Source organism: Erpetoichthys calabaricus, chromosome 4 (assembly GCF_900747795.2).
Source record: "Erpetoichthys calabaricus chromosome 4, fErpCal1.3, whole genome shotgun sequence".
In the NCBI taxonomy this organism is placed as follows: Eukaryota; Metazoa; Chordata; class Cladistia; order Polypteriformes; family Polypteridae; genus Erpetoichthys; species Erpetoichthys calabaricus.
In genome coordinates this window covers 150,106,998-150,129,862 of record NC_041397.2, presented here as the reverse complement: position 1 = coordinate 150,129,862, position 22,865 = coordinate 150,106,998, and the positions used below count along the sequence as shown (strand labels likewise).

Here is a 22,865-nt window from a genome sequence, read left to right as displayed (position 1 = left end):
GCTATTGTCAGACACGGTTCATGTAGAGAGAAAGAAACGATATTCACTCACGGGCAGTTATGTTGCATTGTCACAATGTAATTCCAAACATGGAATCAAAATTCAATGCAATATTGATGAAAAGGTAAAAGCGAAAAAGAGATCGAATATATGAACATAGGTGATATAACAGAAGTATGTAGATATTGTTTGGCTTTAAACTCGGAGACTTGTTGATCGTCTATTTCATGTTGCCATCAGGGAAAAGTAGTGTTTCTTCCCAATGAAGAGGCCTATCCATGAGAATTAAAAGTTTTGTTGTTTGGTGAAAGTGAAATCCACATACACGAGCGACAGAGACGTGAAGTTGCTGGTGCGTAGCACAGGCGGGGGGGGGGGGGGTGGTGAGGGAAGCAAGCAGGGGGCAAAGCCCCCTAGTATTACTAACTGAACATGTGAAGAATGAAGAAAATGTATTCTCTTTCATTTATAAACAGAAGAAAGGGACTACAGTGATCCCCTGCCTATCGCGGAAGTTACGTTCCAGACCCATCAGCGATAGGTGAAAATCCGCGATATAGAAAGACCATATTAATAAACATTTTTTTTTATAATTTAAGCCTTAAAATACCCCTCCCACACGCTTTAAACACATGTAAACTTATTAAAACACACTTTGTAAACACATATGATATGTGGATGTCGGGCTAAGAATACGAGTAACATCTCTCTATTATAAAACATTTTAACGTGATGCAAGACAAGGCAGTGAGACAGAACAGTGAGAACAGCTGCTGTACAGGCTTTTAAATGATTGACGGGCAGAGTGACAAGCAGAACAAGCATCTTGGCAGAAGCAGCACAAAGTCCACTTCTCCTTAGCATGCATTCAGCTTCCCCCCTTCACAACGCGAAGTGGTAGGAGCATAGCGTGCCTCCGGAGGGTGGGGTGGGTTGGGGGGGTTTGAGGGAAGCAATCAAGACCAGATCACCTCAGACAGACACTTTGACGACACGCCCTGCTTACAAACAATCTAAAACAAGTTCACTGACATCTAACCTAGCAGTTGTTGGAATGCTTTTGGCAGACAAACTTCAGGTGCTCCCAGCTCTTAAAACAACGACAAGCAGAACACGCAGCTTGCCACCAGCAGCAGCTGCAGAAACCCAGCAGATGATCCGAGCACCTCTCCTTAGCGTGCGTTCAGCCTTCACCCCCCCTCCCTCCCTCCCTCCTCTTCCTTCAGAACGCACAGAGTGACAAGCAGAACAGGCATCTTAGTAGAAGCAGCACAAAGCCAGTAGCTGATCTGTCCACTTCTGCTTAGCATGCGTTCAGCTCCCCCCCTTCACAAAGCGAGTGGCAGAGACGCAAAGTGGCAAAAGGACAGCTGCTGTACAGGCTTTTAAGTGATTGACGCAAAGCGCGACAAGTACAACACACAGCTGGCCAGCAGCAGCAGCAAGACACCAGCTGAACCGATCGCATCTCTTTAGCGCGCGTTCAGACCCCCCCTTCACAACGTGACCGGTGTTATAAGTGCCGTGAGAAAGAGATTTAACCATGCCCGGGGCAGGAAATAAAGGACAAATATTGTTTTTACAAAAGTTTTAAAGTAAAAATGAAAATAATGCATATGTAACAATTCCCATAAAAATAACAATCTCTTTAAATTGTTTATCCGGTAAGCCAAACCCAGGGGTGGGCGAGAGAAGCGAGCAGGGGGCTCCACCCCCTAGTAATAATAATAGTATTAATAAATCCGCGATGTAGCGGGGGTGCGATAGCTGAACCACGATATAGCGGGGGATCACCGTATTGCTTTTAAATCATGTTCTGTGTGTTGCTTAACAGGGGCTTCTGCAAACTAATTTTCTTTTGGCTTTTCCCGCTAGGGGTTGCCATAGCGGATCATCTTCTTCCATATCTTTCTGTCCTCTGCATCTTGCTCTGTTACACACATCACCTGCATGTCCTCTCTCACCACATTCATAAACCTTCTCTTAGGCCTTCCTCTTTTCCTCTTCCCTGGCAGCTCTATCCTTAGCATCCTTTACCCAATATACCCAGCATCTTTCCTCTGTACGTGTCCAAACCAACACAATCTCGCCTCTCTGACTTTGTCTCCCAACCATCCAACTTGAGCTAACCCTCTAATGTACCCATGTCTAAACCTATCCATCCTCGTCACACCCTGTGCAAATCTTAGCATCATTAACTCTGCTACCTCCAGCTCTGTCTCCTGCTTTCTGGTCACTACCGTCCTGTAGACCTTCTCTTTCACTCTTGCTGATACCCGTCTGTCACAAATTACTCCTGACACTCTTCTCCACCCATTCCACCCTGCCTGCACTCCCTTTTTCACCTCTCTTCCACAATCCCCATTACTCTGTACTGTTGATCCCAAGTATTTAAACTCATCCACCTTCGCCAACTCTACTCCATGCATCCTCATCATTCCACTGACCTCCCTCTCATTTACACATATGTATTCTGTCTTGTTCCTACTTACCTTCATTCCTCTCCTCTCTAGAGCAGGCATGTCAAACACGCATCCCGCAACAGAAATCTGTGCGGACTGCATAACAGATCCTAGTTAGCACTAAACTTGTACAAAATGATTACAATTGTTTGTGATTGAATCATTCTGCATCTTCGGCGTTACTTATTGACTTTTCTTACTTCCGCCATCTGAAAAAAGCGTTTCCTCATGGCATTACGGTACCGGAAATGTCATCTGCTAGTATAATTGCAGCTGCGGCATCAGCTCCTTGATACCCTAGGCATGACACTGCCCCCACCCCTCTCCCATCCGAGCCTTGACCAAAGTTAATGAGCCGTGACTTCGCAACTGAAGTGCTAGGCTGCAGCAACCTGGCAGGCTACACTGCTGGCTGGCCTGCTGAGACTGGCCACTGGGCAGAACTGACCATCACGAGTAGCAATAGCTTGCATATTTTCACGTTTTTTGCTCTAGTTTTATGTAATTTTGTGCTAGTATTGTAACGAACAGTTAGTACAGACAACAGCTGAAGATCTGAAGTTGACGCGGGAAGTTGGTGAGTTGTTTATTAACAAATTTTTGTGATTTTGAGTTTGTAAAATTAGTGTAGGTCAGGGGACTTTTTACATATCGGCTTATTTTACAATATAAACTTTGAAGTAAACTTAGTAAAGTAAAATTTTGAGCTGCACAATGCCAAACATGCATAAATTGATAGGCTTATGTCTTTGTCATTTAATTTTAAATGAAATATTTGCATTGCAGTATGAAGGGTAAAATGACCTTGACCAAGGTGAAAAGAAAGCTACAAGATGAGCATTGTATCTTTCAAGAGAAATGGGAACTGCTATATTTTTGTATGACAAGAAATGACAAAATTCATTGTCTGATTTGCAATAATGTCATTGATGTACCAAAAAAATACAATATTAAATGGCACTATGAAACCCACCGTGAAACTTATGACAAATACACGGGAAAATTGCGAGGAATGAAAAGTAATCTAATTAAACAGCAGACACTTTTCTTGCAGGTGCATAAAGAAGGCGTGGCTTGTGTAAAAGGTAGTTGTGCACTGGCTGAAATTATTGCGAGCAATGCTAAACTGCTTACTGAGGGAGATTTCATTAAGCAGTGCATTGTGAGAGCAGCAGAGATCGTATGTCTTGAAAAAGCAAAGGCTTTCAAAGATATATCACTAACACGGAATACAGTTGCTGATAGAATTGATGACATGGCCGGCAACTTGAGGGAACAGTTTCGAAATAAGTCAATTGAATTAGAGTGCTTTTCGATCGCCATTGATGAATCGACGGATGTAATGGACATTGCACAGCTTGCTATATTTATAAGAACTTGTGACACAAACTTATAAATTACAGAGGAGTTGTTGAAACTTGTTCCCTTGCATGACACGACTACCAGTGAGGAAGTTTTCAACAAGGCTGAAGAAGTTCTTTCTCAGTACACTCTGCCTATGGAAAAGCTTGTTTGGCAACAGATGAGGCTGCTACAATGGTGGGACACACTAACGGTATTGGTACGAGGCGGTTGTGAAAAATATGTGAGAAAGAACCTGATTGCAAGTTTGCTCATTTCCACTGCATAATCCACCAACAATCGTTGTGTTCGAAGGTTTTGAAACTAGACACAGTCTTTAAACCAGTTACACAAACAGTCAACTTCATTCGTGCAAGTGAACTAAATCATCGACAGTTATCGGATGATTTAGATCGGAAGTGAATTTGACATCATTGGTTATCTTATCACAAAGTATTGAAGAGGTTCTTCCTGCTGCGAGAAGATATAACATTGTTTCTAGAGATGAAAGGAAAAGATGTGAGTTTTCTGAATGACGACATGTGGGTGCAGGACTTGGCATTTGCTGTGGATTTGACTGGACATTTGTATGACTTGAATCTGAAGTTACAAGGAAACACAGACTTGTAACTACAATGTACGATGATGTGAAAAGCTTCCAAGGCAAGATTCGTCTGTGGACACATCAGTTAAGAAATGAGAATCTTGTTCATTTTCCTACATGTCAGGGACTTAAGCATTCAAATGACAATTTGATTTTTGGAGGATTTGTTTTCCAACTTGAATTACTGAGCAATGAATTCAGTGAGCGTTTTCGTGATTTCAGTTCACACAAACAGGACTTTGAGCTGTTTATGTCACCATACTCTTACAACGTTGAGAATGCGCCTGAGAATATCCAAATGGAATTGATTGAACTGCAGTCAGATTCTATTCTGAAGGCAAAATACAACGAAGTCGGTGTGCCAGGCTTGTATGCTTACCTGCCACCCTCATATGTGCAGATCCGTAAGCTGGCATCGAGAGTACTGTCTATGTTCGGAAGCACTTACCTTTGTGGGCAATTGTTTTCATTAATGAAAGCTACCAAAACCCCACATCGCTCAAGACTTACTGTCGAGCACCTTTCATCCCTCATAAAAGTTGCAGCTGCACAAGATTTCAAGCCTGATATTGACAAAATGGTTACTAACAAGAGATGCCAAGTGTTAGGACAAAAGAAATAGATCTCAGACTGTAAGACTCCTATATAAGGACCTAGCTAAGAGGCTAAGACTCTAATTGTACGCTGTTGTACGGAGATTGTATGGAAATAAATTGCTTTCCTTTAAACTTTAAGTGTTAAATTTTTTAAAGTTTTCAGTATTGGAAAGAAAGCTACAGTAACTTTGTGTAATAGTATTTGGTACAGAGAGGCCTGCTGATGCACGTATGGCAGTCGAAGCGGCCCACCAATGGTAGTGAGTTTGACATGCCTGCTCTAGAGCATATCTCCACCTCTCCAGGGTCTCCTCAACCTGCTCCCTACTATCGCTACAGATCATAATGTTATCAGCAAACATCATAGTCCACGGGGACTCCTGTCTAATCTCGTTTGTCAACCTGTTCATCACCATTGTAAATAAGAAAGGGCTCAGAGCCGATCCTTGATGTAATCCCACCTCCAACTTTAATGCATCCGTCACTCCTACCGCAGACCTCCTCACTGTCACACTTCCCTTGTACATATGACTCTTATGTACTTCTCTGCCACTCCCGACTTCCTCATACAATACCACAACTCCTCTCAAGGCACCCTGTCATATGCTTTCTCCAGGTCCACAAAGACGCAATGCAACTCCTCCTGGCCTTCTCTAAACTTCTCCATCAACATCCTCAGAGCAAACATTGCATCTGTGGTGCTAGGGCTGGGCGATTTGGCCTAAAATCAAAATCTCGATTAATTGAACATTTTAACTCGATTACGATTAATGAACGATTATTTTATTTATTTATTTATTTATTTTTTTTGCCCTCATAGTTCACTGACAAGTTTTGTACAGTAAATATGCTCACATATTACAAGTGAGAGATTTTTGAATGAAGGGTGCATTACTTGATTTTAAAATAATTGAAGGAAACACACTATCTACTATCGGTGATTATTTATTGAACATCAATGTCGAGCAACTGAAATTAAAGCACACATTGCCTAAAACGAACAGTCACTTTGTTCTTATAAAAAAAGTAAAAATAAATAACTTGCACTTTTGGGAACAAAATAAATTATTTTCAATGTTTTTCTTATTAAAAGTAGAAAATAAGCAGTATCTCTTCTAAATAAAATAACTCTTATATATCCTGTAAATAATATTTTAAACAGTGCATTTCTTGCATCTTCTGTAAACAAATATTTTAATGTTGTAATGAAAATAGAACTCTCTAAACACTGTTGCATGAGGTGATCTTAGCGATCTTGTCATGTCACTATATGAACATGAATTTACTCTAAGTTCTTACTAAGAAACACAAGCATGTTAACCTTTTCAGGTTTCAGGCAGGACCTGAGGCATGTAACAATGTTTCCGCCCGAACTGAAAACCTGCTCTGATGGGGAGCTAGTAGCTGGTATGCAGAGATACTTTTTTGCCACCTTACTTAGAGTGGGAAAGTGTACATGATGCTTCCTCCACCAGTCCAGTGGATTTGCCTCACTATCCAGCATGGGGGACACCAAATAGATGCTCATTTCTGCATCTAGCGATTGCTGAAGTGACAGAGTGGGTGTAGCTGAACTTGCTGAAGGTGTTGCCTCACTCCCTTTAAAAAAGCTTCCTAACGACCTCTTTTGCTTTTATGCTATTATATTTAATTAAGCTGACGTGTACTTACCAATTGCAAGGTGTAGGCGGTGTCCAAAACACTGCTGCCGTAACCATCCATTAAGTGCAGCAGCTTTGACAACATTAGCACCGTTGTCTGTCGTAATGGCTGAAAGTTTTTCTTCCGCGAGGTCCCATTAAGAAAGCATATCTTTCAGACCTTGCGCAATCATATCTGCCGTGTGATCGGCTGGAAAATATGCCGTCTCAAGGCATCTCTGGCGCAGCTTCCAATCATCGTCAATGTAGTGCAAAGTAAGGCTCAAGAATGGGTCCATCGTCCTACTTGACCAGAGATCAGATGTGGCTGCAAAGTGTTGAACATTTTTCAGTTCAGCAGCTACATTTTTACAACATGTCTTGTACATGTCTGGCAGTGCAGTTTTAGAAAAATGTGATCGCGATGGCACAGTATATCTTCTGTCGAGAGTTTTAACGAGGTGTTTAAACCCGCTTCGCTCCACTATAGCCAAGGGAGTCATATCCTTTGTGATGTAATAACAAATAGCATCAGTTATTTCTTTCCATCTTCTTGAACTCTTCTCATACTGTGTGGCATTTGTGAACGCTTGTGTTATTGACATCTGCTTTGCGGAGGCACTTGTTGCTGGGCTCTTGTCAGTCTCTTTTTGTTTTTTTTGAGCCATGCACTGTTCATATTCAGTAACGTGATTGTGCTTCAAAATTGGTGGTGTTACCTTTGGGCGTCAAAACTGTTTTTCTACAGTGTCTACATCTGACTTCATTTTGTTCGATGCCATCCTTACTGAAGCCAAAATGTGTCCAAATGATGGAGACTGCGTTTTTCTTTGGTACAAGCTGCTCTTGTTGCTCAGTTGCATCAGTGTTAAAGCTCTCAATGCTCAACATGTCGGCGGAATAATGTAACGGAGCGGGGTCACGTGACTCCACACGCGGTAGTGTTTTTAAAGGGAAAGTAATCGAAATAATCGACCTGGAAAAATTTGATCGATTATAGGTTCTGAATGTCGATTTCGATTACTTTTCGATTAATCGCCCAGCCCTATGTGGTGCTTTTTCTTGGCATGAAACCATACTGCTGCTCACTAATCATCACCTCACTTCTTAACTTAGCTTTCACTACTCTTTCCCATAACTTCATGCTGTGGCTCATCAATTTTATTCCCCTGTAGTTACTGCAGTCCTGCACATCCCCCTTATTCTTACATATCGACACCAGTACACTTCTTCTCCACTCCTCAGGCATCCTCTCACTTTCCAAGATTCCATTAAACAATCTGGTTAAAAACTCCACTGCCATCTCTCCTAAACAACCTCCATGCTTCCATAGGTATATCATCTGGACCAATAGCCTTTCCATTTTTCATCCTCTTCATAGCTGTCCTTACTTCCTCCTTGCTAATCCATCGCACTTCCTGATTCACTATCTCCACATCATCCAACCTCTTCTCTCTCTTGCTCTCTTCATTCATCAGCCTCTCAAAGTACTCTTTCCGTCTGCTCAACACACTCTCCTCGACTTGTGAGTACGTTTCCATCTTTATCCTTTATCACCCTAACCTGCTGCACATCTTTCCCAGCTCGGTCCCTCTGTCTAGCGAATTGGTACAGGTCCTTTTCTCTATCCTTAGTGTCCAGCCTCTCATACAACTCATCATATGCCTTTTCTTTAGCCTTTGCCACCTCTCTCTTCACCTTGTACTTTATCTCCTTGTACTCTTGTCTACTTTCTGCATCTCTCTGACTATCCCACTTCTTCTTTGCCATCCTCTTCCTCTGTATACTCTCCTGTATTTCCTAATTCCACCACCAGGTTTCCTTTTCCTCCTTCCTCTTTCCAGATGTCACGCCAAGCACCCTTCTTGCTGTCACCCTTACTACATCTGCTGTAGTTTCCCAGATGTCTGGTAACTCTTCACTGCCACCCAGTGCCTGCTTCATCTCCTCCCTAAACTCAACCTTGCAGTCATCCTTTTTCAACTTCCACCATTTGATCCTTGGCTCTGCCCTCACTCTCTTCCTCTTCTTGATCTCCAACGTCATCCTACAGACCACCATCCTATGCTGCTTAACTACACTTTCCCCTGCTACCACTTTGCAGTCTTCAATCTTCTTCAGATTGACTCTTCTGCATAGGATATAATCTACCTGTGTGCATCTTCCTCCACTCTTGTATGTCACCCTATGTTCCTCCCTCTTCTTAAAATACATATTCACCACAGCCATGTCCATTCTTTTGGCAAAATCCACTATCCTCTGATCTTCTTCATTCCTCTCCTTGACACCATACCTACCCATCACCTCCTCGTCTCCACTGTTCCCTTCACCAACATGCCCATTGAAATCTGCTCCAATCACCACTTTCTGTCCCTTGGTTACACTGTTCATCACTTCATCCAACTCACTACAAAAATCTTCTTTCTCACCCATTGCACACCCAACTTGCGGTGCATATGCACTAACAACATTCATCGTCACACCTCCAATTTCCAGCTTCATAATCATTACTCAGCCTGACCATCTTTTCACCTCCAAAACACTCTTGACATACTGTTCCTTCAGAATAACTCCTACCCCATTTCTCCTCCCATCCACACCATGATAGAACAATTTGAATCCACCTCCAATCCACCTGACCTTACTCCCCTTCCATTTAGTCTCTTGCACACACAATATATTAACCTTCCTTTTCTCCATCATATCTGCTAACTCTTTCCCCTTACCAGTCATACTGCCAACATTCAAAGTTCCTACCCTCAGTTACTGTTGGCTAACAGTATCTGGTGGCGGTCGTCGTTAACCCGGGGCTTGACCGATCCGGTATGGAAATTTGTATTGTTGTCTGCATATTGATTTGGCAAAATTTTACACCGGATGCCCTTCCTGACGTTACCCTCCCCATTTATCCAGGCTTGGGACCAGCACAAAGAAACACACTGGTTTGTTCATCCCCTGTCGCTGGGTTGGGCTTCTGCAAACTAATAATATTCTGAATTGTAGTTATATAGTGAAAGTGATCTAATGTATAGGTAATTTAGGATGTGCCTGTTTTGTTAATTTTCATACAATCAGTTTAAAATACAGTCAAATCCATTTTGCTGGAAGTGTGTTTCCATCAAGTTATCTTGAAGCACACAAAAGTTAAATAAATATCAGGTACAAATACTGCCTACAATACATAACATACATAACTGTCTTGCATAGATTCTCTTAGTATACTTTAATAACAGATGTTGGACATTGTTCCAGAATTTTGCATAAAAAAAATTGTTTATATATAAAATATAGCCACCCGTATAATTGGTTTCCTGGCTGCAAATTGACGTTTAAATGATAGCACTGCTGTGCACAAAACCGAGTCCAAAACAGAACTGAGGGAATAGGGAAAAGGTGGAGGCTTTTAACCCTTTAACCGCCAACTCCCTAAATATTCCCCACGCCAGGCGAAATCTGAACAATTTTTGTTTTTTTACTTTTTTACATTTTTTTTACATTTTTTACATTTATTCAAGCAGTATTGACCACTAAATGTTGTGCAAGTTGCCAGTGTATACACGAAATCTATAAATGTAACCTGAATTCTCAGCTAAGCAAAACATCTTGATACCAAACCGTGCCCTTTTCAATGGTAGATACTGTCGAAACTGTAAGCGGCCCTTCCACGACAATAAACTTTCATCAACTGCAACTGACGGTCCTGGCATGTAGGGCAACTGAAATGCTTCAAATAAATGATCAATCAAAGGACGTAGCTTGAACAAGTGGTCGCGGTTTGGATCTTTCTTATCTGGCTCGTTTCTGTTGTCATTCAAATGAAAGAATTTCAGCAGCAAAGAGAATCGGTTACGTGTCATGACAGCTGCAAAAATAGGTGTTGCATACATAGGATCTGTAGACCAGTACATCTCAATATCTGGTTTTCTGATTATTCCCATCAACATCAAAATCCCAATGAATTTTTTCATTTCGTTTTCATCAGTGTCAAACCAAGCACGAACACGGGAATGTGTAGGTAAATTGGGATTTTTCTCAATAAACTGTGCTGCATACAGATTTGTCTGATGAACAAAATGTCTGATCAAATCAGGTGACACAAACAGCTCATAAAACTGCTCAGCAGTGTAATTGTTTACATCAACAATAAAGCCACATGTTGCCTCAAACGAATGCAGAAAAGGCAGTTCACCACGGGCAGCAGCCCAGCTGAGATGCTGGGGATACACCCACTCAGCGCCGTCATCCGATGCCTCTTCATTCACAATATCATGCAGCGCACGTTGCTGCTCATCACTGTCACTAAAATCTTCTTCAGAACTGCTACAATCATGATCAGAAACTGTCCAAAATCGCCTGCAAAGCCTCACTTGAAGTCAGTTTACGTTTCGCCATATTCACAGCTGTTACATGCGAATCACGTCACATGACCGGCCAAAACAACCACAGACTTGTCGAAATACAACGTAGTAATAATACCCACGCCAAACCGTCAGTTATACTACTTGCCAGGCATTCATATAACCACAGGCAAATGTGCCGGATAATTCCGGCAGTATGGCGTTAGCATTAAAACAGCGGTGCCGGATATATCCGGCAGAGGGCGGTGAAGAGGTTAAAGGGGAAGACAGGAAGTGAGATCAAAAGGGTCGGGCTCAGGAAGGTCTTCAGCCATAGGATAGAGCCCGGACATGACATCACAGTGGCTGGAGCCGGCAAGGTCTTCTTCCATAGGCTCGGTCCCGGAAGTGACGTTAAGAGGGCCAGGTGGAGTCTCCCATGAATTGTCTGCAGGCAAGGGAGAAAAAGAGTCTGTGCACTCTGCCACATCCCGGTATGATTCGGAACTGCCCTTACTCAAGCCCTTTAACTGCCTCCCATGTGCACGTGTGTGAGTATATGTGTGTATATATATATATATATATATATATATATATATATATATATATATATATATATATAATTTCTTGGACATCAAAATTATTTTCATATCAGCTTACAAACGCCTGTGTCTCTGCACATTCAAATAATAGTATCTGATGTGCATTTTATATGTAGTGTCTACATATGATGTGTTAATTAAAATATATATTTTTCATACTATATCCAGATATGGTTTTTCTTCAATATTCATAATCTATTCAATAGAGAGCCACAAAGACTGTAAACCTTGTGCAATGAAACAACCATAAAGAATAATTTGTACATAAGTGGCTAAAAGTGACCTGTTTTATGTATTGATGAAAAATATGGATTACTGGCACCATGTGTTTGTCAATATTGTGCAATTATACACTTGTAATTAGAACTAATTCTAACTTTGATAATCATATTCCAAACCACAATGAAAGACTAGTATACTGTAGATATATATATCTGTCAGTGTCATAAGCTTTAAAGCTTTATGACAGAATACCCATTCACATTCTGGGTCTGTTGATATTGGTTAGCATTTTGCCGTTTTTCACAAAGCTTTTTTTTTTTTTTTTTTAATATATACACATCATAACTTAAAATTGTTGAGGTTATGTGAGGACACAGTGTTGCAGCACTAGCGACGAGCTGGTGCCCCATTCAGGGATTGTTCGCGCTGTATTCTGGGGCTGGCGTGACACTGAATGGATAGATGGACAGAAAAATTAAACATGTACTACGAAGATATTTCAATGTTCCTTATAAGTTTTGAAGAATCTGTGCTCTAAGCTTACAGATGATGTGACATCTATTACAGAGCTGATTGTGTGGCGATTGGGTACTTGGAGAAAGAAAAGGAAGGACAGGAATTGGGGGTTAGTATGTTTGAAAGAGACAGTACTGCTGCAATAAATTATTTCATTGAAGGTAGCGCACAGTGGAGCAAGCATCTTGCGTGAGGCAGGAACAATCTCTGGACGGGGTGCCAGCTCGACACTATCACTGTGCCACCGTGTTCCCATGTTTAATAACATGCTTTAATTCTTATCATCATGAAAATTATATCAAGTATATATCTCAGTATTTAATTTTATTCAGAGAGCTGTAATATCATGAATGTAATGGATTCTGTGTCTTGTCGGAGGAAGAGAAAGCTCGATTAAGAAGCACATATTGATTCACACACACAGAGTATATAGAACAAAACATACAATACAAAGTATTCAACGTGCTACTTTAGTTATGATGGTATCTGAGAAACTAGTAAAATATTTAAGATGAAGTTTACAATGTTCTACTTTAATGACAAAATAAACTACATGATTAAAGTGGAAATTTCAAGATTAAAGTTGACATATCAAGCATTTTTCCCCACTGTGTGCCTATTTTTGGTCTTTTCTCTGTACCCTAATAAGCTTCCATATGAGCCTTAGATGGTGGGGTATGAATCTCCTTTTCACGGCGACTTTGATATCTGACAACTTTTTTTTATTTCGGGCACTGTGCGACTTTCTGAACTTGAACTTTCAAGTTTCTCCTACTCTCTGTCACTCGATCAACTTTCTTTTGTTGTTTTTACCACTGTTTAAACCAACAAATAGTACGTTTTTCATTGCCTCCACTTGGTATTCGCTGGAATTCTTCCATTGTCTTTTCCCAGAACGCTGAGCTTAAGGGCTATATTGATTTGCATATTCAAAGAGACATAATTCTAGGAGGAGTTGGAGAGTGGCAGCAGGCGCGTGCACGTGGATTACGTTTCATGCTGACTGGGATCTATGGAGCGGAAGAACTTGGAAGTTGGCGTATGCATAGATTCATGCATCTGGATTTTTTTTGCTGCGTATGCACATTTCCGATTTTGTCTGTATGCCATGTTTTAGTGTGAGTTCTACGCACGGCGTTATACATGAGGCCCCAGGGTTTTGTCATTCGAAAGAAAATGGTTTCCAGAAGTGTACTTGATGTGTTACATCTACCTTGTAGCTTATGTTCCATCATATCAAGAGCAAAGCAAAATTTCTGTAACCATTCTTCACCCACTTAACTTTGGATGTTCATGTTTCTTTTGACGTAAAAAGGTTTTAATATATTCAAGGCATGAAGCGGTACGTTTCGTAACTGCTCCCCTGGATAACCAACAATTTTTATTATGCAAAAGAAGGTTGGAATATTGACTTTTTACTTCTTCAAGAATGGTACAAAACTATCAGTGATTAAGTCCTTTTGCCATTATTTGGTTGATTATTTTTATTACTAAATCTGTCACCTTTACAACTTTGATGGGAAGTGTCTGCGCACATAGCGCTTCTTGATGAATAATACAATAAAACGTAAAAATATTGTGCTCCACATTTTATTTGAAGAGGGCAATAAAGCCTTTATTTTTACCTGTCATACTTGGTGCTTCATCTGTAGCGATAGATAGCAGTTTATTGATGTCAATTTCCCTAACAGTCAAAAATTCCAAAATTGCTGCAGAGATATCTTCACCTCGAGTTTGTCCTTTCAGAGGTATCAAAGCCAGTAATTCTTTATGGAGACCTTTATCGGTAACATACCTTCCTAAAAAGCTAATTTGTACGGTTTCTTTCATGTCACATGACTCATCACTTGCCAAAGAGAATATGTTGGTTTTATATCATTAATCTGTTGATCTGTCACATTCTTGCCCATCTTAATGATTCTGTTGTGAACAGTTTTTGCAGAAAGTGGAGGGTCTTTAAATATTTTTAATGATATCTTTTTTATTTATGAAGTCAGAGTAGAGATGTTCGGCCAAATTCTAAAAGCACTTTTTTACATATTCTACATTCGTGTAAGATTTTCTATGCTTTGCAATCTCACGAGAGACAGGAAAAATTACTGTGGCCACATTACTTGAAGATTTTATCTAGCTGCTAAATATCAATGTTGATTGTTGCATTTTTTGCTTTAATTCTATCACCTCTTTTTTCCTTTCTTCTCTGAAATAATATTTTTTTTGCTAATGTGTCATGCTTTGTTAAAAAGTGACATTCGAGATTTGATTTTTTGTTATTGGATAACTTTTCATTGCAAATTGGACCTGTTGGAAAGCCCATAGAGTTTTGTGTAAAAGCATAATTTTCTTCCCATACGGCTTTAAATTCACGGTTTTCATCTTCTATTTTCACCATTTTTTCTTAGTTACCATCTTGTGGTTTGCTGTCTCAGTTTTAAATCACTCAGATGCATAGTAACGCAAAGGTGACTAATATTACAATAGTGTTCAGTTCTGTAGTGATAGTCTTCACCCTCATTTCTTGAATAAAGTTTGCTTGGCTCAGCAGTCATCTGTCCTTCACTCATCAGTACTGTAACTGTGCTTACCGAGCAGTGTAAAATATACTCACCACTTTGAACTCAACTGGCTATAATACGTAAATAGGAGAAATGGGAAGGCATGGGGGCGATTTACTACAAAAGGTTTAGGAATCCCAATAAACGTTAAAGTGTATATCCAATCACGGGTACTGAAGAAAACTCTAGAGAGTTTGTCATTTGACCAAAGACGTAATCTCAGGCATTCCATGAGTGCATTGGACAGCCTCATTCACATATAGCTAAAGAAATATCTAAATAAAAAAAGAATAATATTAACCCCTAAATAAGGTATCTTTACGAAAGTGCTATCAAATAATATAATATGAAAATGTGAATGGGTCCATCGTTCTGAGAAGAGCTGCAGCCGTGTGGTTAAAGAACTTAATGTGGCTTGCAAGTTGCCAGTTTTTGACCCCTGGTGTAGAGTATATTTTATTTTGTTATATTTTTGTAGTTCCATAAATATTACATTAATTGAAAAATTTTAAAACAAGTATATTTTTTACTGTTTAAATCATATTTTTATTAAGTCAGTTTTTGTATAAACCCTAAAGTCTATGTGTGTGTTGGCTTTTTTATTTATTTTTTTAAAATACTAATAAGCATGATTCCTACAGTCATGCACTGAAGTTCTCCTTCCTTGAAGCACAAAGAATTTCCAGACATGATTGGAAATGCATCACAATTGTTTCTCACAAACATAACAATAGATAGATACTTTTTTTCTCAATGATTGTTTGAAATCCTCACAGGTAATATCAGCCTATTCTCTCTTATATGCATGTGCATATATAATATATTGTCTCTTACATGCATATTCTATCAATCCATCCATCCATCCATCCATCCTCTTCCTCTTATCCGAGGTCGGGTCGCTGGTGCAGCAGCTTGAGCAGAGATACCCAGACTTCCCTCTCTCTGGCCACTTCTTCTAGCTCTTCGGGGAGAATCCCAAGGCGTTCCCAGGCCAGCCGGGAGACATAGTCCCTCCAGCGTGTCCTGGGTCTTCCCCAGGCCCTCCTCCCGGTTGGACGTGCCCGGAACACCTCACAAGGTCAGGCGTCCAGGAGGCATCCTGATCAGATTCCCGAGCCACCTCATCTGACTCCTCTCGATGCGGAGGAGCAGCGGCTCTACTCTGAGCCCCTCCCGGATGACTGAGCTTCTCACCCTATCTTTAAGGGAGAGCCCAGACACCCTGCGGAGGAAACTCATTTCAGCTACTTTTATTTGCGATCTCGTTCTTTCGGTCACTACCCATAGCTCATGACCATAGGTGAGGGTAGGAACATAGATCGACTGGTAAATTGAGAGGGCACTCCACCCTTTTCCGGCTGAGGACCATGGTCTCGGATTTGGAGGTGCTGATTCCCATCCCAGCCGCTTCACACTCAGCTGCTAACCGATCCAGAGAGAGCTGAAGAGCACGGCCTGATGAAGCAAACAGGACAACATCATCTGCAAAAAGCAGTGACCCAATCCTGAGTCCACCAAACCGGACCCCCTCAACACCCTGGCTGCACCTAGAAATTCTGTCCATAAAAGTTATGAATAGAATTGGTGACAAAGGGCAGCCCTGGCGGAGTCCATCTCTCACTGAAAACTGGTTTGACTTACTGCCGGCAATGTGGACCAAGCTGTGACACTGGTTGTACAGGGACCGAACAGCCCTTATAAGGGGGTCCGGTACCCCATACTCCCAGAGCACCCCCCACGGGATTCCCTGAGGGACACGGTCGAACGCCTTTTCCAAGTCCACAAAACACATGTAGACTGGTTGGGCGAACTCCCATGCACCCTCCAGGACCCTGCTAAGGGTGTAGAGCTGGTCCACTCTTCCACGACCAGGACGAAAACCACACTGTTCCTCCTGAATCTGAGGTTTGACTATCTGACGGACCCTCCTCTCCAGAACCTCCGAATAGACTTTTCCAGGGAGGCTGCCGAGTGTGATCCTATTCTATCAAAGTTTTCTTATTTGCAATATATGTATTGTATGCTAGCTGGCCTTTTCCATGACAAATCATGTACTATTGGAGTTATAAATTAGCATCTCTGATAAAAATTAATTAAACCCGTCTACCATACCTGTGATCTCACTTGAAAAAGGCGCACTCCTAGTTATAAGTTTTGATATGCCCTTTCCAAAGTGTATGTTGCAAGTCCTTTTTTTTTATTTACAAAATGTATTCATGTTATTATTGTGCTACGTTAATGAGGGTAAATCACCAGAAGTTGTAATGGACTTTTTATTGTGTCCAGCCATTTTGTTACTTTTTTTTCCCCCGTTCAAATTTTTCTTTAAAGTTATACAGTTGGTTTGTGTGTTGACTCAATTAAATCAGTTTTGTACAAGATTCACAACAGCAGTGTTAATGTTTGTGATATGCCATCTGTTTGAATGAAAAATGCAATGCATTTTATTGCTATGTACATTAGAAAACGAACATTAACACTTGAGTACATACCGGTATCATTGATGACAGGCAGAAATCATTTTGCATTATACAGATGGTTTTGATACAGCCAAATTTCAAAGTACAGTATATTAAGTAATATTTCCAAAGGATTAGGTTTTTAATATGAATACAGTATATTCATAAGCAAAGGGGAAAATAAAGGAACAAGCGTAATTTGTCTGTTTGCTACACTACACTTTCCTGTTTTGATATTTTCTGAGAAGAGCTTTAAAGCTTAAAATTGTACTATAATAGCACTGTTAGTTAAAATTCTGTAAAGACACTTCTGGTACCTCAGAAAACCCCTTGTCCACCCAATTCATCATGTATCTATGTGTATTGACAAAATTAAAGTGGAATCACTCCGGTAAATCTGCTTGTAAAACACGAGTCACATTAGAAATAATTACATAATTTAATGATTTATTATGTTTTTTGTATTTATACAGATGGCTGGAATCATTTCTCTCATCCTTACAAGAAGAACGAATATGGGAAATGGGATCTCTATATTCCACCAAATAATGATCATTCTTCTCCTGTCAACCATGGCTCAAAACTAAAGGTAATGTAATACATATTTTGCATTCCATGCCATTGATTGCAATAATAAACTTGTTTAATACATGCCAATATGAAATACAAGCAAACCAAGCAATTTTTTTTGTTTATTTACATTATTCTTCTGCAGTTAAAGTGCATTGCACTCTGTTGTGATATTGTTTAAGTTACAATCATCTTTAAATTACATATATATGTAGTTTAATGCACTATGTATTCCTTTATTTTTTTCTTTAAGTCTTGTCATTCCAGGATATGTTTGTGGGGGTCAGCAGAATGTATCCTAACAGCTTTAGTTGCAAGGCAGGAAGTATCCATTGTGGTGATGCTACTACATTCAGGAGCATTCACACTCACACACCCACAGCAGGTTAATTTTGAATCACCAGTCTTTCAAGGCTAGGCTTTTTCTTTTGTATGTGGTTGGAATCTTTAATAACATGTGAATGCTTAGATGGAAAGTGGGACAACAATGCAAACTGCACACAATCAATGTCTGGTCTGGAGTTTCTTGCAAGACGTCTAGAGCCATTGCTAGTTACTGTGCCACTGTGCTACTTTTGATAAATTATATTGCTGAATGATTGGTAAAGCTTAAGTTGATTTATCATTTTGAATAATGCAGAGGATGAAATTATTAAACCGAATTAATTGTTATATTTTTGGTTTAATATGTGAATTAAGTAGAAGTTGAGCAAGTCTTACTTTTTTTTCCCCCTAACAAAAACATAACTGTAGGTAGCAGATATAAGGTTAAATAAAAGCTATAAAGTGTATATTGGGAAATAATAATTGACAATCTGAAAGTAAAATAATAAGCTTGAAAAGGATGCATATTCAGTTGTAAAGAACTTGAACCATAATAAACAGGGACTGACTACACATCTGAATAAATATTGAATTCAATGTCAAAAACTTCACGCTAATTTTAGGTAAAAGATATTTTTGAAGATTAAGTCAGTAAACATTTGAAATTTTCATTCACATTAAGTGGCCTAAAGGGTAAAAAGTTAAAACTCTTCTCTGTAGCAAGGAACTAAAACTTTTTTTTATTCTTTAGCATTATATTTTTAAAGACACACTATGTTGTACTGTCACAAAGCAGGTGATATTGTAACAGTCCTAGAAGAGGAATTTTCTTATTAAACAACTCCAAAGAACTACAAATACTGAAGGGTGGCATGTACTAAGTATCTATAATAAACCAGAAATCTTCTGAATACTACACTGTATATTTAAGGAAGAGAACCTGATGCACTTTTTCTTACAGTATGTAGCATATGCCACCCATCTTGAGTCCTTAGTTCCTTAGTGTTTAAAATGTCATTGAACAAAACATTATATGTGGTAAAATTATTCACATGTCTATTTTGCATATATATTTTTGAAAATTTTGTTACAGTGTAAAAGCTTAATCTAATTTTTTTTATCTTAAGCATTCTTGAATTTAACATTATTAATGATTTTAAGACATTTCAAGCATCTTGAAGTTATAGAAGTAGTTTTTATCTCTGTGTGCAATAGAATAGGCTTACTTAAGTGTTCAATAAATATCTCTATATCTGTATACTGTCTAGTCAAGAAGTGAATTTCAAGCAACCATTACAACCAGTAGTTTTCAGAAACAATTTGGAAGTAAAACAACTGGAAGGTGCATAATAAAACTGGTGTATTTTTAAAGATCCTTTACTACTATGGGCACATGGCATGTTGGTCTTGCCATAAGTCCCTTTTTAAAATTGCAACTTCAGAAAATAGCGGATTTTGTATTTTTGTGTCTAGAAAATCCAAGGTGTATGGGTATTTGATGTGAAACCAAAATCTTTTCCAGAGCCAAATTTAGGTCTAGACAAACATTTACACCACATCTACTAATAAAAGGATTTCCAGGCTTGTTTTTATTTGGTTTTATGTTAAGTGTGGACTTGCTCAATTTCTGTCCCCTTTTTCTAGTAACGGTGGTGATGGCTGCATACTTAGCAGAGCAAAGACCAAGTCACACTATTCCCAACAACGGTCTCCATCTTCACCTAGGGTATATTCCCTGATGCTGCCATGCTAGCAAAGTGATATAATGTAGGTTTTATCTGGTGTTCCACCTGTTAAAACTGTCTGTGGAGCCTCCTATATGCCTAGTCTACCACAAGTGACTCATCTCAGCTTACTTACACTGGCTTCTTCATAGCATTAGCAAACAGTACAGATACAAATGTTATGTTCCAAATAAGGATAATCTACAAACCTTGACTACACCTTGATAACCAGTCCCTTGCTGAGAATAGCCTGATGCATTCTGCCTGTCCTTCACCCCAGAGAACTAAACATTTAGTAGACAGTAGTCTTTAGAACATTAAAGTCCATAGTCTCAAAAAGGATTACCAGTCCATCACTGCCAGCTGAAAAAAAACAACAATTTAAAATTCTGTTTATTTGAGTTACATCACAGTGCTAGGTTATTATTGGCTTTATTATTATTTATTTAGTAACGCCTTCTCCAATGTACACCAATATCATAATATTTAGGATCTGAGTGACTGTAAAAACTGCTTATTCCTCTGTGGAGTTGTCATATGCATGAATAATGTTGGGTGTTCATTTCAATATCATTGCTATAAAAATTGTAACATAAAACTAGAAAATAATGATTAAAAATGGTAAAAAATATTCCATAAAATATTGATTCCAAGAGTATCTGATTAATTTCCCCTATACAAAATTCTTTAAACAGTGCTTATATTGTAGAGCCCTTTCTTCAACTTATACTCTGTACATGCAGGGAAACAGCTACCAGGCCCTTCCTTGCATTCAGATTGGCTGATGGTTGTGGTTATTGTAGGGTCAGAGTTCATGGTGCAAGTCCAAGTACCAATACCCTGAAACCTTGATCTAAATAAGCAGGTCAGTAAAGGAATGGAGAGTGCCACTCTGCATGTTATTTGTGTTGAGACCAGGATATCGGCTAGAATTTTGGTGTTGGTATTTTTCATTTTTTGTGACGGTATATCTCTTAATTTACAGTATCACTGGCCTTTTAAAAAATATGGTAGTTGTGTTGGATTATGTACCTGTTGCATTGAGTGCTTTAGTACAGTGTTTCTCAATGTTTTTGGTTTCTTGAGGGGTTTGGTGGGGGGGTTGAATTGAGCAAGATAATCAGAGCAGTTTCAAGTGGTTGTCTCCCTTGGTGAATGTAGTGTGTGAAATGGGGGGAGTGGTTGAGAAACACTGTTTTAGTAATTGCTTTAGCACTTTTCACATTTGTCAGATACACCGACACTTTTCTGTATGTACTGAATCAGAGGAAAACATTAGCCTGAATTTGAGATCACAATTGTCCTTAAAAGATTTGCTTACAGTATGTACCTTGAATTTTAGTTGTCAGTGTCCCTATTGATAAGGGCTAATGAGGGTGCCGAAAGGAAAAGCCAAAAGAAGGCAAAAATGTGGTGCTGTGACAAAGCAAAAGACACATCTGAAATTTGATCAGTTTTTCAGGTCAGCTTTTATGTGTCATATGAACAGACTATCTCCATGGAGACACAAGAGGTCCTTGACATCAAAGTCCTGATGGTTGCATTACAAAGTATCATCTCAATATTTTTTGTTAAATTAATTTTCATGTTTATACAGTATAATGGAATATTTGTTAGTGTCTCCAAATAATGAATGACAGTATTATGTGATTGCAGACAATAAATAAATCCACCAGCAGACACTAAATGCAACACCAAATAATAAATACAATATCAAAAGCTATTAGAAAGAAAAACAAAAAGCTTACAGCTGTGTTCTTAACACTAGAATCCCAGAAACCTACGAAAAAACTCGGAATCCTGGGCAACCTTAAATTCCTTCGCACCTGTCCATCGGCATCTTTTGTTTTGTAAATTTGTCGATCAGCACAAGCAGCCTGCGGTCCCATCCCCCACTGATGCTGTCTGTTTATCTGAGTGTAAGGTGCTTTGAATTGTATATGGTAAATAATATACTGTTATTTGAATACATTTATTTTATCTGGGTTCTGTGTCTACAATGATCTGTGTAAGTGTAGGATGAATGGAATTGCGAGACAAGAAATGCTGAACACATAACTAAAAGAGAAACTTTTTCAATGTTAAACTAATAATGACGTGAAGTGTATAATGTGTGAAGACTTTAGTTCAAATATGAAATAAATGTGCACTTTAATTCAAGAATATAACCAAGGTAAAAAAAAATAAATCATTGAATTTACATGTTGTTGAGTTAAAAACCCAAGCTCAAATGTCAGTCGAAAGAAAGTTCATACGTATTCTTGGATGGTGCAGAGGTAAGAACTGCTGCCTTACAATCAAAAGGTTTCAGATTTGACTCTGGGAGCTCTGTGTTTTGAGTACTGAGCTGCTATTATTATTACTACTAGCGACTTGCCGCGTGCTATGCTGCACGTTGGATGACCACAGTTGAAGGACTCCCTGTTTAAACGCGGCTGCCAGTCGTGAACTGGGTCCTTCATTGCACTGCATTTGATTTTTGCATGGGAAACAAAATTTCAAAACAAAACCCATGATTCACGAAGTGTGGGACTCAGACTAATCAGAATCGTATACGTTGTGTAAATGGTTGTAAGGAAGAGGAGGATCATACCGTTGAGGACGTCCTGTGCTTGTCGAGGGGGCATGTAGTGGTACTTCATTCTGAAGAGCAAAGCGATGTAGGTCATTTGAGTGGTCTTCATTAACTTCGTCAGTGACATGCAGCCCTGTGTCATCGCGTCCGTCACCTTCATTGCACATAGTAATGTCTGTGGAGTCACACAATCCCGTGGCATTCGAGTGGACAGAGTCGAGTACTTCTTGGTAAACAACGTTCTGTGTGAAGTATTTATTAGTATCTTGTAGTAATTTCCCTTGACTTTTGCAAGGCAATATTTTGACTTTCACTTTTGGAAAACCTTTTCCTCTGGA

The 22,865-nt window shown here is 39.4% G+C and overlaps 2 protein-coding genes across 2 annotated transcripts in view; one reads left to right on the top strand and one right to left on the bottom strand.

Moving 5' to 3' along the window:
• Positions 1-22,865, top strand: part of gbe1b (glucan (1,4-alpha-), branching enzyme 1b) — a 1,026,151-nt gene that overhangs the window by 215,444 nt on the left and 787,842 nt on the right. The window contains exon 3 of the mRNA XM_051926986.1: positions 17,808-17,923. Coding sequence (XP_051782946.1) covers positions 17,808-17,923 — 116 coding nt within the window. The remainder of the gene's footprint in view (positions 1-17,807; positions 17,924-22,865) is intronic.
• LOC127527649 (craniofacial development protein 2-like) overlaps positions 8,208-22,865 on the bottom strand; it is a 216,542-nt gene continuing 201,884 nt past the window's right edge. Inside the window, exon 2 of the mRNA XM_051927040.1 lies at positions 8,208-9,087. Coding sequence (XP_051783000.1) covers positions 8,444-9,087 — 644 coding nt within the window. The 3' untranslated portion in view covers positions 8,208-8,443. The remainder of the gene's footprint in view (positions 9,088-22,865) is intronic.